The 17,145-nt window shown below is 36.1% G+C and overlaps 1 protein-coding gene across 3 annotated transcripts; it reads right to left on the reverse strand.

Moving 5' to 3' along the window:
- Positions 1 to 892: 892 nt before the first annotated feature.
- Positions 893 to 15,581, reverse strand: LOC132625106 (cysteine-rich receptor-like protein kinase 44). 3 transcript variants are annotated; one of them, XM_060339897.1, is made up of 7 exons: positions 14,795 to 15,581; positions 4,014 to 4,199; positions 3,787 to 3,914; positions 3,432 to 3,642; positions 2,920 to 3,157; positions 1,858 to 2,008; positions 893 to 1,572 (listed from the first exon to the last, which is right to left on the reverse strand). In XM_060339897.1, the coding sequence occupies exons 1-7, from the start codon at positions 15,555 to 15,557 to the stop codon at positions 1,207 to 1,209; spliced, it is 2,043 nt and encodes a 680-aa protein (XP_060195880.1). In that variant the 5' UTR covers positions 15,558 to 15,581; the 3' UTR covers positions 893 to 1,206. The 3 variants fall into 3 exon arrangements, with proteins under 3 accessions (XP_060195880.1, XP_060195879.1, XP_060195881.1); XM_060339896.1 differs by having other exon boundaries at positions 4,014 to 4,265; positions 14,795 to 15,580; XM_060339898.1 differs by lacking the exon at positions 4,014 to 4,199.
- Between the last annotated feature and the right edge of the window lie 1,564 nt (positions 15,582 to 17,145).

A 17,145-nucleotide genomic window follows, 5' to 3' on the forward strand; every position in this document is an offset into this window, starting at 1 on the left:
ATTATAATATTAAAGAAACAAAACCAATCCTTCCATCAAATATACAATCATTCTTTCTAGGGGCTCTCAAGCCAAAAATGTGTGGAAATAAAATATTCATTTTAGGATTAAATTTTTTCAGTTTGATTTCCTCTTTTTCTACATAATTTTAATGCAATTCAAAATCTTCTTTTCATATGATTCATTTTCACGAGCGGAAATAAAATATTGTGGCTTGTGATGCTAATTGTTGGATGATGAAATTTATGTGACTGTGGTACACAAACAAAATGTATCAGAGGAGGACATGCCCATGGATAAGCTTGTCCTTGATTATTTAATTATATGCTCAATGGCTAAAATTTTGGGATAGTTGTTCTGGAAAAACTTATCTTCGTAGATATTATATTTCTTAATGTAAATATTAGTTAACTTTGGTTAATTTACCCGAGATATTTTTTTTTTCAATTTAAGGGCATATTGATCCTTTTTTAAAAACATGTTTTGAAGAGTATTATATTTTGTTGGATAGTAGAAAATTGAATTTTATGGAGTAATAGGTATTACTATTTGCATCGGAAGTAATAATCTTGTGATAAAAAAAAAACGAATTTATTCACCCTTTTAGTATCTTAATATTTTCTATGAGTTTTGGATAGGATCAGTTCTTTTTAACTGGGTTTGTATCTGTTAGATTAAAAATAAAAATAAAAGAATAAAAAAATATTACCCATCGGAAGTTAGATTTTCCAGTGGGTCTGACTTTGTGTTAGTAGGTTCAAAGTTTTGTGACTTTTGTGTTATAAAACATAGTTAAGTGACTTTGGTGAAAAAAAGTGATAGTTATGTGACTTTTGTGTTAGAAAACATAGCTAAGTGATTTTGGTGAAAAAAAGTGATAGTTATGTGATCATCCATGAAATTTACCCCTTCTCAACTATATTAATAAGAGTAAAGTTCAACTACAATTCCAGAAAGTAAACGCAACAACTCAAATGGTAAAAGCCCCAACGAACATACATAAATATTGAGAGTAAGAACTAGGGATTGATAGACTGAAGAAGGGAGATGAGAAGATACAGACACTCACAGAATGGAGATGAGAAACAAACTCTTGACAACAATACGCATAACATCTCTTCCTAATTGTGAAAGCCTTTTGAACCTATTGCTTCTTCTCTGCCCAACGACTGTTAGTGTGGGATGAGGCTGATTCATGACATATGTCTAAGGATGTTGACGAGGATATAACTCAGATATCAACACCTCATTTCGTGATGAACCAATAGATCTACTTTTGGCTAGTTCACTAGAGTCTGACATTCTTGTGTTGTATTCTTGCATAAGCGACATCTCTGCGCTAATATTGTTGTGCATATAGTATCCAGGCCCTGAAGGCACTGGAAGACTCATAGAGAGACTACTGAGCATGAGAACTATTGCTGCCATTGTTGGTCTATCAGCCACATTTTCTTGAACACACAATAAAGCTATGTGAATGCATCTCATTATGTCACGAACCAGTCCTGAGCTCTCCCTCAGCATTGGATCTATAAAATTTATAGTTGTTCCTTTGCGCCAGTTCGACCAAGCCTGTGATAGTTCGATTCTCAGAATAAGACGAAATCATATAGCATACTACCTCCAAGTATATGAGTATCGCACGCAACTTAAGAAAATTACTAAATAGCCCTACTCGTAAAAGTATTTGTCTTCAGAAAATTTAAGAGCAATTGTCAAAACTAATATTTTGGAATAAATTTAATTTACCAATATTTGGGAGGTAGAGAGAGTAAGATATATTTCATATAGGGCATGTAGCAGGTGCCAACTAGTTTAGAATTGAGGAATACTTGATTTATTGGCCAGGTTACTTACATAGCTCAGAAGGTCTTCCACGGATTCTCCATTTCCAAAAGAAGTGTTTCTTTGGCCACTTAAAATTTCCAAGGCTAGTATTCCAAAGCTAAAAACATCTGATTTGACTGAAAATTGCCCGTGCATTGCATATTCGGGTGCCATATATCCACTGTGAAACAAAACAAGAATTATAAACATTCCGCAACTTAGATACGATTCAATTGTTAAAGGTTTTTCTACACATATATTTTGCACTTCTCATTAACAGACTAAGGTAAAAAGGCTAAAAATCAATTCTGGAGTTTAGTAGTCCAAACAGTGGGATCAGCAAACCTAAATAAGCTGTCACAACAGGGAACTACTTGATGTTAAAAGTCAGAACTACATGTTTCATTAATGAATTAGGCATTTTTCAATAAATTTAGGAAGTAGAATACATCGCCCTGCAATTTATACTGCAAATTGGGTTGTTATATCTCCGTTTGATGTCCCTTTTTTTTCATATTAATTTTTCGTCTTTCCTTAGTGAAAATTAGTATCTCACAGCAATGTGAAAACAACATTCCATTGATCTATTCTTGGCTGAGCAAACAGCAAGTTTTGATGAGTTAAGACCTATATCCTGTATTTTGCTGCAAGAGACCATATCTAGTTAACCTCTCTGAACAATGAGAATTCATATGCTGAAAAAGAAAAAGATTTTTTTTTGTTCTAAACAAAATCAAATTAATTAGCTTATTCATTTCCACAACAGAGTTCTTGAAATGAACTTCATTTTAATCAGCAGATTTTGCAACTTTGGCAGTGACCAAACTGAGAACAAATCTCTAGGTATATGACCATTCATCTCGAATAATACAAATTTTAGATACCACCAAAGGCCTAGTTCAACAAAATTCAGGCAAACATTCCTGAAGAGATTACAATGACATGCAAAATTCATATTGAAAATTATAATAACAATTCAAGGAAAGATTTGCTTTTGTATCGAGGCAGCTTTTATTCTTGCTAAATTGTTACAGAATACTTCCTAGAAAAATGAAAAATAACAGTCTATCTAAAGAGAGATGTAAAACTTACTAGGTTCCTACAATTCTGTTTGTGCTGCCTTGAGTTTCATCCATTGTAAATAGCCTTGCCATGCCAAAATCTGAGATTTTAGGATTCATTTCTGCATCAAGTAGAACATTACTAGCTTTGAGATCACGATGAATGATGCGAAGTCTAGAATCCTCATGAAGATAAAGAATTCCCTTAGCAATGCCTCCTATGATTTTGGATCGCCTTTCCCAATCCAATTGCCTACGTTTAACTGAATCTGTGAACAAGATGAAGAATATAACTTACGAGTGAGACTTCTATACAATGACAATATAAAAGACTTTAATAGTATGTCACCTAAACAATTACTACACGTAAATACTCATAATAAAGTGCAATTAGTTTTATGGTAAATAAGGCAAAGAACCAGACAAGATATCAAATTGACAAAATAAGTGTTGTATTAATTAGACTGCTAGTGTGTATAAGTTAAATTCATAACTTATTGATGCTCAAGCTCCATACTTGATAAAAAGTTGAGCAATACATACCAAATAAAAAGTGATCAAGGCTTGCATTGGGAACAAATTCATAGACAAGAAGTCTCTCTGTTCCATCTAGGCAAAATCCCAGCAACCTGACCAAATTCCTATGTTGAAGCCTGGCAACCAACAAGACCTCATTTTTGAATTCTAGATCACCTTGGCCTGAATCTGCTGACAATCTTTTCACTGCTACTTCTTGTCCATTTGGAAGCTTACCCTGAAATAAAACAATGAAATTAGAACCAGTATTCTTGTTCCAACTAGGGTGTTATGCATTAAGGAGCTTACTTATATATGTCAATGGAAAGGATTTTTGTACTATAGAAGTTAAACTCATGCACCAATATTTAAGCTTAATCACCTTGTAGACGGGACCAAATCCGCCTTGTCCCAACTTATTAGCATTTGAAAAGTTATCTGTTGCTGCTCTAATTGTAGAAAAATCATATTGCAAGGATTCTGCGGTGCTAATATCATCTCCGTGTATACCTTCACAAACATGGCAGCAACAGCATACAACAAATTAGTGAAACATTGTCTTAAGAATTCAACTTTCCCAATTACTGTTTGTTTATAGTTTACGCTTACTCCGAATCTCTTTCACCAGCTTCCTCTTTCGCCTCCTCATCAGGATGACAGAAAGACAAATAATAAGAATGATAATTGTAACAGTTGGCACAACGATAATGGTGACTGTTCGTGCTGTTTTATCATCCTTTCCTGTTGGAGCTATTTTATCATCCCTCCCTATTGGAACCATTTTATTATCGTTCCCTGCAAAAACGCCTGTTGGAGCTGTTTTATCATCCCTCCCTATTGGAACTGTTTTATTATCGTTCCCTGCAAAAACGCTTCAAGTTATTATAATATAAGTTTTTAACTACTTCTCATGTGAAAATAAGTTACTATGTTCTTATTCCTAATTAAGGGTGTCAAGTTGGCCGGGCCAGCTCGAACCCGGCCCGGTAAACCCGGCCCACCACCGGCCCGGCCCAAGCCCACTAATAGGTGTAAGTGTTACATCCCGTATTTTTGAACGTCGGATTAATTGTAAGTTGAGGTGGGGCCCACACGTCAAGATTTTTTTTTGGGACATGTGACAAATTATATGAATCACATATGTGAAGTTAAACACAACTCAAGAAGGACCCTTGGGCCAAATCAAAGTGGAAGTCCTCCAAACGAGTATTTTTAAGAAAACGTTTTCGGGTGACCTGACATTGGAGGGCAAAAACGGTATTATAAGTTTGGAATTTGGAAACATACCAAGAAATAGAAGTTGTAGATAATTGCATTAGCTGTCCATCCATAGGTCGTGGGTTCCAAGGTGACGTCGGTACAAGGAGATATGGACGTTTTAAGGTCGAAAGGTCAGTGGGCTAGGCCCAACTCGGGACCAACCGAGTTGGCCCAAAAAAAACGAAAAGAAATATTTAGGCCCAAGGTGAGAGGGTGGCCGGCCATACCTGGTCCAAGCCCACCAAATTGATTAATTTCCATGTGCCAAATTAATATAAGGGGCCATATATGCATTATTTATTCATTAGAAACTTCAAGAACCAAGAACAAAACACAAAGAAGAGCAAAAATAAGGCCATTTCGGGTTTGGCCATAGGAAAATCACCCCTCAAAATCTTGCCTCTAAAATTATTTTCTTGTGGTATTCCTACTAATTTAATGGTCCTTTACAACTTGGTGTAATTGTTTTGGAAGAAGGAGCACTTATTTCTTCAAGTTGACAACTTGTTCAAGTGAAGGATTTTGTAGAAAAAGGTAAGAATCAATTCCTTTTTCTTATGTTATGAAGGTTTGTTTATGTTGTGGTATGTGGAAATGAGTAGAAATTATGGAAATAAGGAAGTTTGCAAAGTGGGTATGTATATATATATATGTAGCCATGGGTGTATATATGTTGTATACATATATGAGTTGAATTTTATGTTGTATTCTAGTTGTGGTTATGGTGAAAATTATATTGGGAATTTGAATGAATTTTGGTTGAAGTTGGAATGTAGAAGATTATGTCACTTTAGAATGATTTTGTGATACTATGGAAATGAAGTTGTTAAGATGTGAATTATGATTATGGTTGATGAAATTGGAAGATGGAAATATGTTATGGATATGTGGGTTGAATATTAGAAGTTTTGGATGAATTATGACTTTGGTGGAAAGTTTGTATATTTTGTATATCTTGTGAATATTTTGTAGAAATGATATGAAATGCTTCCGAATTGTATTGTAATGATCTTGATTAGTAATGAATATGAAAATGTCGATATTGATTTGAAAATACGAAGTTGGAATGAAGGTTACGACATGATGTTAGAAAGATGAATAATTATGTTATATTGTGTATTGTAGTGATTATTGTTGTTGTTGGTGTTGTTGTTGGGTTGTTGTTGATTGTTTTGGCCGAGTTGAATTCTCGGGGGCGCTATATGTATAGGGGAGATGCTGCCCAAATTTTTATAGACAAGAATTAGTTAAGGTTGAAATTTTAAGTCTTATGAATAGTAAATTGGTAAATGTGACCATTTGTAGGTTTTGGACGAAACGGGATTTGAGTTTTGGCAAGCGTAAAGGGAAAGAAAAGTATGTAAAGCTATCCCGATTCTTCTTTTGGCATGTCCTAGGTGTACTAGGATCGGATTTGAGCCTCGGAAAGTATTCTGCTCATCGGAATCCGCATTTGAAAATACCCCTTTTTCATTCAATGGAATTGAACCCTATAAGTATGCTTTATTGAAAGAATTGTGCAAACTTCCGCAAATTGTTTAGAAAATTATGGAATGTCCCCAGAACCTCCGTAGGTGACTTTATAAGCTTAAAATACGTAATTTGAGCCCACCGCTTTGTTTGTCCCGAGGTGGGCTCACTATTTCCGATTTTACCCCTTTTGTATTTATGACTTGTCTTCGAGCTGCTTTAAAGGAAATGTCTTAACTACTCCTCTAACTATTATCTAAAGAATTGTTTTAAATACTCCGTTAAGTCTTATAAACTGTTTTGGATCTTGGAAACGATCTCAGCAAGATTATGCCTCCGTAATCCATTATGACATCCGAAGTTTACTTACTATGATTCCGTCCGATTTCATTGTTTTGACTTGTCACTCGATATGCCTCATTGAGTCTCTGGAAGTATACATGGTATTTTATTGCATTTAGTTTCTCACTACTCCATTCGTGGATGCCTCAATGTTTCCCACACTGAGCCTGGGCCAGGATATGTTCTCAAGCGTCTTCCACTGCATTGTTCGCCGTGCCTCGATGTGAGGGGGCAGGTATATATGTACATGGGTTGTGGAGTATGCTGTGCCATGTACACTATTTTGACATGATATGATATGATCTGATATGGCCATTTGATATGTTATGCTATGTTACGGGGTTATCCCCCTTTTCTGATCCTTATGTGTTGTGGCACCAGCGTCGGGGGGTGGCCACGTTCTGTCTGCCGAGTCCCTTGGCAGGGGCCGGATATGATATGGCATATGTTTATGTACACTCTCTTCATGTTTTGAAAATATGCATTTGATACTCTGGATATCACACTCACTTTTCTGTACGTTCTGTTTCGGTTATGATTTTGTCCCGTAGTGGGACCAGGTATGACATACGTTTTCTGCAAATACTATTTATGCTTTATGATCAGCATCTTTGCTAATCTGGATATTTCGTTCATTTTCTGTATCTTCTGCTTCGATTATGACTTTGTTTACTACGTTCCATGCTTTACATACTCAGTACATATTTCGTACTGACCCCCTTTCTTCGGGGGCTGCGTTTTCATGCCGCGCAGGTACAGACTACAGATTTGCTGATCCGCATGTTTAGGACTATATTCTGCCATCTTGGAGTGCTCTATTGTTCGGAGCCTATGTTTGGTACAGTCCTTGCTATGGTACATTTGTATGTTGTTCAGGGGTATGACGGGGCCCTGTCCCGTCTTATGATTCTGTTATGATCTGTAGAGGTCTGTAGATATACTTGTGTGGGTTTTGTATATGTTTTGGGTTGCTATTATTTGTGATAGCCTTATCGGCTTCCATGTGCTATATATGTTCCTCTGTGACACTAGTAACGTCGACTGACTTTTATATTTATATAATCTGCTAGTCTGCTGGTTTGGGTTATTGGGTACGTTTAGGTGTCCAGCACGGACACTAGTCACGGCCTACGGGGTTGGGTCGTGACAAAAGTGGTATCAGAGCGGTTCGTCCTCGGAGTGTCTACAGACCGTGTCTAGTAGAGTCTTGTTTATCTGTGTGTTGTGCACCACATCTATAAACAGGAGGCTACAGGACATTTAGGGTGTTACCTTTCTTTGGATCTTAGATCGTGCGATAGAGCCAGCTGTAGGAAATGAACTTTTTTTTTTTTACTAACCCTTGATTGCAGCTGGAGAACGGTATTGACGTAAGACAGCGACTGATGATATTGGAAGCTACACAGTACACAGGTAAGTAATGGTATGAAAGATGTTTGCTGGGTAAGGTGTTTGAAATACGATTGAAACATAAAGTTGAAGATTGAAAAGAAAAATAAACAGGAAAGTGTAGCAGGTGCAGTTTGAGTTGGGCATGTGAGGTAAGCCTCGGTATCTTTATACTTTTATTTGAAATTGTTAGCCCCGTGTGGCTATGAGGCGATATGATATGATATGATATGTATATACGTATATGTGTTGGCCCTGTGAGGCATGGTTGGTATTTCCTGTGTACAGGTTTTGGGATAGTAAGAAATACAGAGGAACCTCTGCCCAAATTTTTCTAGGAATATAAAGAGGAAAATGAGATATAAATTCTTAACATGTCTTGAGGGTCGATACCGATAGGGAAAACCCATTATGTTGGATTAAAGTTTAAGAGATACCCTTCATAGCATTCGTAAGAAGCATTATCTTTGTTTGGAAAATTTTATCTCGAGAAAGCATATACGAGTAGCAAATTCGCAATTTATTTAAATGGACCAGAAATATGTTCCAACCCCATTTTGCTTTAGCACAGCCCATGTGAAGGGCAAAAATATGTGGAGGGGCAAAAATGTCCAACGATTAAGTTTCCTCTAATTGGAAGGATACAAAGTGTATGACAGGCAGTTGGGAATTGAGTGGTTCGCTCACGACTCAAATATATATATATAGATATGGAGGTAATTATGTGAATTAAGTACTAAAAGATTCCGCGAAGTTCGTCGGACTCTAGTTTTCTTTTGCTGGTGGTCGGAAGATGCCTTCAGTAACATTCCATCAGTTTTCATCGACGGATTGAAGATGGAATTTGTGGAATAAAAACTTAAACTCGTGGGCTGTTTAGAATTATATATATATATATATATATATACATGAAGGTAAATATTGAGGATTTACAGGGGGCGACATGGTAACTATATAGTCAGAAAAGTAAAAGAATCCCCTCTAAGTCGGGGTGGGACCCGCTACGAGGGTGTTTTGAAAGTTGTTAAGATCCCGATTTGCCTTAAATTACGTGACCAAGGTCGCGCGGGGCAGTTGACGTGATTATACCGGCCTTAACGCACCTAAATGCATTAAAGTTGTAAGGTTAAGCGTGCTAGGGCCAGAGCAATTCCGGGATGGGTGACCCCCTGGGAAGTAAACTAAAATTTTCACAAGTATAGGAATAAGGGACGAATGGGAAATTTGAGGTAACTTAAAGGAAATTAGGATATGCGGAGTGATTAGAAACACTCAAGAAGTCGGGTAGACTAAGACAAGATAAGCTGGTGAGGAAGAAGATAGCGCAATGCAGCTTGGGAATGAGAGTAAGTTTGAAAAAGCGTTTGGGAATTGTTTTGTAAGCAAAATGGTAGTAAATGTGTATGTGTGCATATGACACCCCATTCATGATTGTACCGACCGACAGGTGGACCTCAGCAGCCAGTGTCGCGAGGTATGAAAGACATTAACCGAACAAAATTTAAGAGACAAAGCGAAAGACATGGTACAGATATTATAAGTAAACTGGCACTAGTTCCGTCGCCAGCTAAGGCCGGGACGTTCCAGCACAACGATGTTCGGAAATAGAAAAAAAAAAAGGGGCGAGTACGTAAAAGGGGGACAGTAATAGTAACGTTTGGGAAATTTTGAAGGGAAGAAAGAGACCTCTCCGACGTATTATAATACCCCATAAAGCTAGTTGAACATTCGAGGACGAATGTTCTAAAGGGGGGGAGGATGTTACATCCCGTATTTTTGAACGTCGGATTAATTGTAAGTTGAGGTGGGGCCCACACGTCAAGATTTTTTTTTGGGACATGTGACAAATTATATGAATCACATATGTGAAGTTAAACACAACTCAAGAAGGACCCTTGGGCCAAATCAAAGTGGAAGTCCTCCAAACGAGTATTTTTAAGAAAACGTTTTCGGGTGACCTGACATTGGAGGGCAAAAACGGTATTATAAGTTTGGAATTTGGAAACATACCAAGAAATAGAAGTTGTAGATAATTGCATTAGCTGTCCATCCATAGGTCGTGGGTTCCAAGGTGACGTCGGTAAAAGGAGATATGGACGTTTTAAGGTCGAAAGATCAGTGGGCTAGGCCCAACTCGGGACCAACCGAGTTGGCCCAAAAAAAACGAAAAGAAATATTTAGGCCCAAGGTGAGAGGGTGGCCGGCCATACCTGGTCCAAGCCCACCAAATTGATTAATTTCCATGTGCCAAATTAATATAAGGGGCCATATATGCATTATTTATTCATTAGAAACTTCAAGAACCAAGAACAAAACACAAAGAAGAGCAAAAATAAGGCCATTTCGGGTTTGGCCATAGGAAAATCACCCCTCAAAATCTTGCCTCTAAAATTATTTTCTTGTGGTATTCCTACTAATTTAATGGTCCTTTACAACTTGGTGTAATTGTTTTGGAAGAAGGAGCACTTATTTCTTCAAGTTGACAACTTGTTCAAGTGAAGGATTTTGTAGAAAAAGGTAAGAATCAATTCCTTTTTCTTATGTTATGAAGGTTTGTTTATGTTGTGGTATGTGGAAATGAGTAGAAATTATGGAAATAAGGAAGTTTGCAAAGTGGGTATGTATATATATATATGTAGCCATGGGTGTATATATGTTGTATACATATATGAGTTGAATTTTATGTTGTATTCTAGTTGTGGTTATGGTGAAAATTATATTGGGAATTTGAATGAATTTTGGTTGAAGTTGGAATGTAGAAGATTATGTCACTTTAGAATGATTTTGTGATACTATGGAAATGAAGTTGTTAAGATGTGAATTATGATTATGGTTGATGAAATTGGAAGATGGAAATATGTTATGGATATGTGGGTTGAATATTAGAAGTTTTGGATGAATTATGACTTTGGTGGAAAGTTTGTATATTTTGTATATCTTGTGAATATTTTGTAGAAATGATATGAAATGCTTCCGAATTGTATTGTAATGATCTTGATTAGTAATGAATATGAAAATGTCGATATTGATTTGAAAATACGAAGTTGGAATGAAGGTTACGACATGATGTTAGAAAGATGAATAATTATGTTATATTGTGTTTTGTAGTGATTATTGTTGTTGTTGGTGTTGTTGTTGGGTTGTTGTTGATTGTTTTGGCCGAGTTGAATTCTCGGGGGCGCTATATGTATAGGGGAGATGCTGCCCAAATTTTTATAGACAAGAATTAGTTAAGGTTGAAATTTTAAGTCTTATGAATAGTAAATTGGTAAATGTGACCATTTGTAGGTTTTGGACGAAACGGGATTTGAGTTTTGGCAAGCGTAAAGGGAAAGAAAAGTATGTAAAGCTATCCCGATTCTTCTTTTGGCATGTCCTAGGTGTACTAGGATCGGATTTGAGCCTCGGAAAGTATTCTGCTCATCGGAATCCGCATTTGAAAATACCCCTTTTTCATTCAATGGAATTGAACCCTATAAGTATGCTTTATTGAAAGAATTGTGCAAACTTCCGCAAATTGTTTAGAAAATTATGGAATGTCCCCAGAACCTCCGTAGGTGACTTTATAAGCTTAAAATACGTAATTTGAGCCCACCGCTTCGTTTGTCCCGAGGTGGGCTCACTATTTCCGATTTTACCCCTTTTGTATTTATGACTTGTCTTCGAGCTGCTTTAAAGGAAATGTCTTAACTACTCCTCTAACTATTATCTAAAGAATTGTTTTAAATACTCCGTTAAGTCTTATAAACTGTTTTGGATCTTGGAAACGATCTCAGCAAGATTATGCCTCCGTAATCCATTATGACATCCGAAGTTTACTTACTATGATTCCGTCCGATTTCATTGTTTTGACTTGTCACTCGATATGCCTCATTGAGTCTCTGGAAGTATACATGGTATTTTATTGCATTTAGTTTCTCACTACTCCATTCGTGGATGCCTCAATGTTTCCCACACTGAGCCTGGGCCAGGATATGTTCTCAAGCGTCTTCCACTGCATTGTTCGCCGTGCCTCGATGTGAGGGGGCAGGTATATATGTACATGGGTTGTGGAGTATGCTGTGCCATGTACACTATTTTGACATGATATGATATGATCTGATATGGCCATTTGATATGTTATGCTATGTTACGGGGTTATCCCCCTTTTCTGATCCTTATGTGTTGTGGCACCAGCGTCGGGGGGTGGCCACGTTCTGTCTGTCGAGTCCCTTGGCAGGGGCCGGATATGATATGGCATATGTTTATGTACACTCTCTTCATGTTTTGAAAATATGCATTTGATACTCTGGATATCACACTCACTTTTCTGTACGTTCTGTTTCGGTTATGATTTTGTCCCGTAGTGGGACCAGGTATGACATACGTTTTCTGCAAATACTATTTATGCTTTATGATCAGCATCTTTGCTAATCTGGATATTTCGTTCATTTTCTGTATCTTCTGCTTCGATTATGACTTTGTTTACTACGTTCCATGCTTTACATACTCAGTACATATTTCGTACTGACCCCCTTTCTTCGGGGGCTGCGTTTTCATGCCGCGCAGGTACAGACTACAGATTTGCTGATCCGCATGTTTAGGACTATATTCTGCCATCTTGGAGTGCTCTATTGTTCGGAGCCTATGTTTGGTACAGTCCTTGCTATGGTACATTTGTATGTTGTTCAGGGGTATGACGGGGCCCTGTCCCGTCTTATGATTCTGTTATGATCTGTAGAGGTCTGTAGATATACTTGTGTGGGTTTTGTATATGTTTTGGGTTGCTATTATTTGTGATAGCCTTATCGGCTTCCATGTGCTATATATGTTCCTCTGTGACACTAGTAACGTCGACTGACTTTTATATTTATATAATCTGCTAGTCTGCTGGTTTGGGTTATTGGGTACGTTTGGGTGTCCAGCACGGACACTAGTCACGGCCTACGGGGTTGGGTCGTGACAGTAAGGGGCTGGGCTAGGTGGGTTTTATTAGGGGGCTGGGCCGGACAAGGTGGACAGCCCACCAGCCCGGCCCACCATCAGCCCGGGTGATGGCCCACCGGGGCACCGGCCCGGCCCGGCCCGACCCACTTCAAATTAAAAAAAAAAAGATAAGTATTACATTTATTACTAATAATAAGTATTTTAAAAACATTGTATCCCAATAAAATAGTTATAGCTATAATTGTGGGATTCTTAAAATTTTGGAAGCAAATATATGAAATATTTATTAATTATTCAAACCATAGTTAGAATCTTACTTTAGTTAATTAAAACTTAACCATTAATTTTAACTCATGTAATGTGTCTCTTATTCAAGTAAGAACTTGAGAAAAATGGAGACAATAAAAATGAAGAGGAATCGGATTCGTTAATATTTAATTGCTACTAAATGAAAACTAATTAGCTCTCTTCAAAATTGCAATTATCGATTAATAAAACTAAAGGCTCACTGAGCCTTTGAATTTCTTTTCAAATTTGTGTTATAATTTTATTTATAATTTTATTTACAAGAATAATAATCTGTACGCAGTCAAAATAGAACTATAAATGTAATTGTGTAAAACTAATCCTACACAAGTAGCAACTCCAAGATAAATTTCTGCAAGGAGGTACAAACATTGATCAGTGCCCAAAAGCAACAAGACATTATAATAGGCTGACAAAATCAGTGAAATGACAAGCCTCTGAAATTGCTGATGCGTGAAATAAATCAAATACCCCTTTTAAGTTACTATCTTGCTGTTGGCTTACACAAGTTCAAAAATATTTCAATAGGTTATACAGTATACTATATAATAATATAAACTATTAGTTATATATATAATAATATATTAATATAATCTTATTAGTTTCAAATATTTTATATATAATAATAATTAAATATTTTTTAGCATATTGAAATGTCTCCACCGATGATGGAGACGTGACAATCTGCACATGACATTAGGACTTAGGATCAGATGAGATAATTAAATTAAGAACTTTGGTTTAGTATCAAAACTCATGTGCATTGTTCCCATTTAGATGAGTAGGAAATTTAGAGAAAGAGGAGAGTAGGGAATTGTGAAATAATATGGAGAAGAATGAATGGTATTTATAGTTTGAAAATAGGGCCAAAGTATAATTTAAGGAACTTGAAGGTTAAAATAAAGTTGACAACAACTAGATTTTAAAGTATTAAACTTAATAAATTTTAGCATTAGAATTTTTTTTTAAAATAATTAAAATCCGGCTCGGCCCACTAACTAAAACCCGGCCCGGCCCACTAACTAAAACTTGGCCCGGCCCACTAACTAAAACCCAGCCCGGCCCACTAACGGGCCCGGTTAGCCCGACGTGTAGCCCCTATCCGAGGTGGGCTGGGCCGGACACCCTTTCTCTCTCCAAGCCCGGCCCCCAACCCGGCCCACTTAACTTACGGCCCGGCCCGGCCCCGACCCGGCCCCTTGTGGCCCACATTTAAATGGCCCGGCCCGGCCCGGCCCACTTGACACCCTTATTCCTAATTCACTTGTCTTGCTTCCCTTTTCAGGGTATTTAAGAAACTATGCATACTTATTAAATATAACAATATTGCTCCTATAAAATAGTATTCTCACAAGTCAAAATTTGTGGTCGTGTTGAATTGTATGATTATCTCTTGTAAAGGCTTAAGTTTTTAGACATAGTACATTTCTGTTTGCTTAATGTCTTCAACACGCTTTCTCAAGTGCACACCTAGTTTTTTTTTTTTTTTTTTTTTTTTTTGTTTAGTCAAACATGTAGTAATTCTTCTTGATGATGGATGGTAGTGAGCATTGAACCCAGAACCTTATACCATATTGAAGCTTAAAGAATTAGAGAAGGTAAATTTTTATTTCCCTAATTATGTCTTCGTTAGTCACATCAAAACTGGACATTGATCAAATTAAGACGAGCAGAAGGAACAATAAAAATGTATTCACCTGCAGGTGGCGGGGTTTCCAACGCCACATTCTCGAAGAAACGGGAACTTTCATAACGGACGTTGCAACTAGTTCCTATGATTCTGCCACCCCTCTTTCCCTTGCATGGACAATCAGGCATATTTCCATAAGCGTCAGTTAAGCAATTGAAGCAAGTTTGACGATCCAAATCAGGAGTACACTGCACAAGCGCGTATATAATCTGAGAATTTGGACCTGTCACATTACCGCTAGCATATTTTCGGAGAGGACCACCCTTTGCAGCATCGTCTCGTAAATTTTCCAATAATTTTATCAGCTCCTGATTAAATTCCTCAGGTTTTGAGGCATTCGCAGGATTCTTAAAGTAATATCGAACAGAAAATGACGCAGTGCCTATAATGGATCGATTCGAATACTGTAACATACATCCATCATAGCCACCAAAAACTTCTTTTTGGTTAGGACATAACTGTACAAGCTTTCGAGCAACGTTATTGACACAACTGCGACATTCTTCTAGCTCCACATCTCCTCTACATAGCACAATAACACTGGCTCTGTCGGAGTTTTGGCCAATGGAAGCATTGTAGAAACCATATTTATCTATTTTTGAGGGAAGGGAAGACAGCAGTGTGTTAAGATTTTTCTGGTAGGCACTATTTTCGGAATAGTTACCGTTGTCACCACAAAAGCTGTATCGTAAATCAGGCAGCTGCGCTAGGATGATAACATGAAGATGTATATGCAAAAAAAGAAAGAGTAGCCACTTTTGACTAACCATGGCCAATGCTGTTTAAGTTGCTTGATATTACTACTATATATATATATATATATAAGGGAGAATCTCCATTTTTTGTAGTCCTCACATGAATTTTTTATTCTTTTTTACCTCTACTTGAAATTTTTATGACTTTATAAATTGTCATACATTTTGGTGAATTTTAAAAACTTTTAGGACTTTTTTTATGCCACTAAAAAAGATGATGTCATGGACAATGTTATATTGGTCCCCACAAAGCATACTACAAATTTGAGTTTTTTATGTGAAAATATTATTAAACTTGTTTCAATATATCATTGTTAAATACTATTAAAATTTATCAAAAATGTAAATAATAGGCCTTTCGTCTCAATCGAAAAATGAATTCTGAATTATGGTGTTAATTAAGATTATCTAATAAATTATTATATTAAAAAAGGAACTATAACATATTATTTATATATTTTTTCTTAAAATGTTTGAAAAACATTGTATTTAAAGAAATATAATTTCATCTCGATACAATAATAATATTACACAATTGCAAAAAGTATATTTTTTATCAAAAAATATTTTGTAAAAAACTGGATAATATATTTTATATAATTTAGAAGTAATAATTTTTTTCATGTTAAACTTAACTATTTTGTCCTAAATTATATAACATATTAATTATCCAGTATTTTGCAAAGCATGTTTTGGTAAAAATTAAGTTAGCCAATATGAGTTCACTTCAAAGAACTCAAATGAAATTAATTTAACATATGAAAAGCTCAATTTGGATTATCGGGGACTTAATCTCAAAAATTTAAATTAGAAGAGCTTTCAATTATTGATTTTTTTCCCTAAAAAATCTAATATATAAACTAAGAAAAATATTTTCCTTTAACATACATTTTTATACTTTAGTGTTTTAAAAGTCTTTGGAAAATGTCAAACTGATGTTACAAGAATAAAGAATCAAGAGTCGATTTTTTTTAAAAAAATATCTACAAATTAAATTTTTAATATCGGTTTAGGCCTGGGCTTAGCACAGGCAAGTGACACTAGTTTGAAGAAATAAAATAGAGAGAATGGTTAGCTATAAGTGACGGATAAAATAGTAGATAAAAAACGATTTAAAAAAAAAAAGGAAAAGGATAAAAAATGCCCCCCATATCATCTGTTACAAGTTTGGGTCAAATATACCCCTCTTGTCATTAAAGTTTTCAAATATACCCCTATCTTAATGGAAATCCCCAAAGTAACCCGATTTTATTTTTAAACCGGCTTCATTTAAACCCAACTCAACTACATAAAAAACTCATATGCAACCAACTTGTTCCGGAGTCCTACATCTGGAGCCACTAGGCACAGGAGCGAATAACGCATATGGTTTTTTATTTAGTTGGGTCGGGTTTAAATGGAGCAGGTTTGAAAATGAAATCGGGTTATGTTAAGGATTTCTATTAAGACAAGAGTATATTTGAAAACTTTAATGACAGGAGGATTATTTTTTTACCCAAATTTATAATGGAGGATATTTTTAGCTCTTTTTTCAAATAGAGAGGCATTTTTGACCCTTTTCCCTTAAAAAAAACTAACATTTTTTTCCTGAAATAATAAACCA

This window comes from Lycium barbarum, chromosome 12, assembly GCF_019175385.1.
Source record: "Lycium barbarum isolate Lr01 chromosome 12, ASM1917538v2, whole genome shotgun sequence".
NCBI lineage: Eukaryota > Viridiplantae > Streptophyta > Magnoliopsida > Solanales > Solanaceae > Lycium > Lycium barbarum.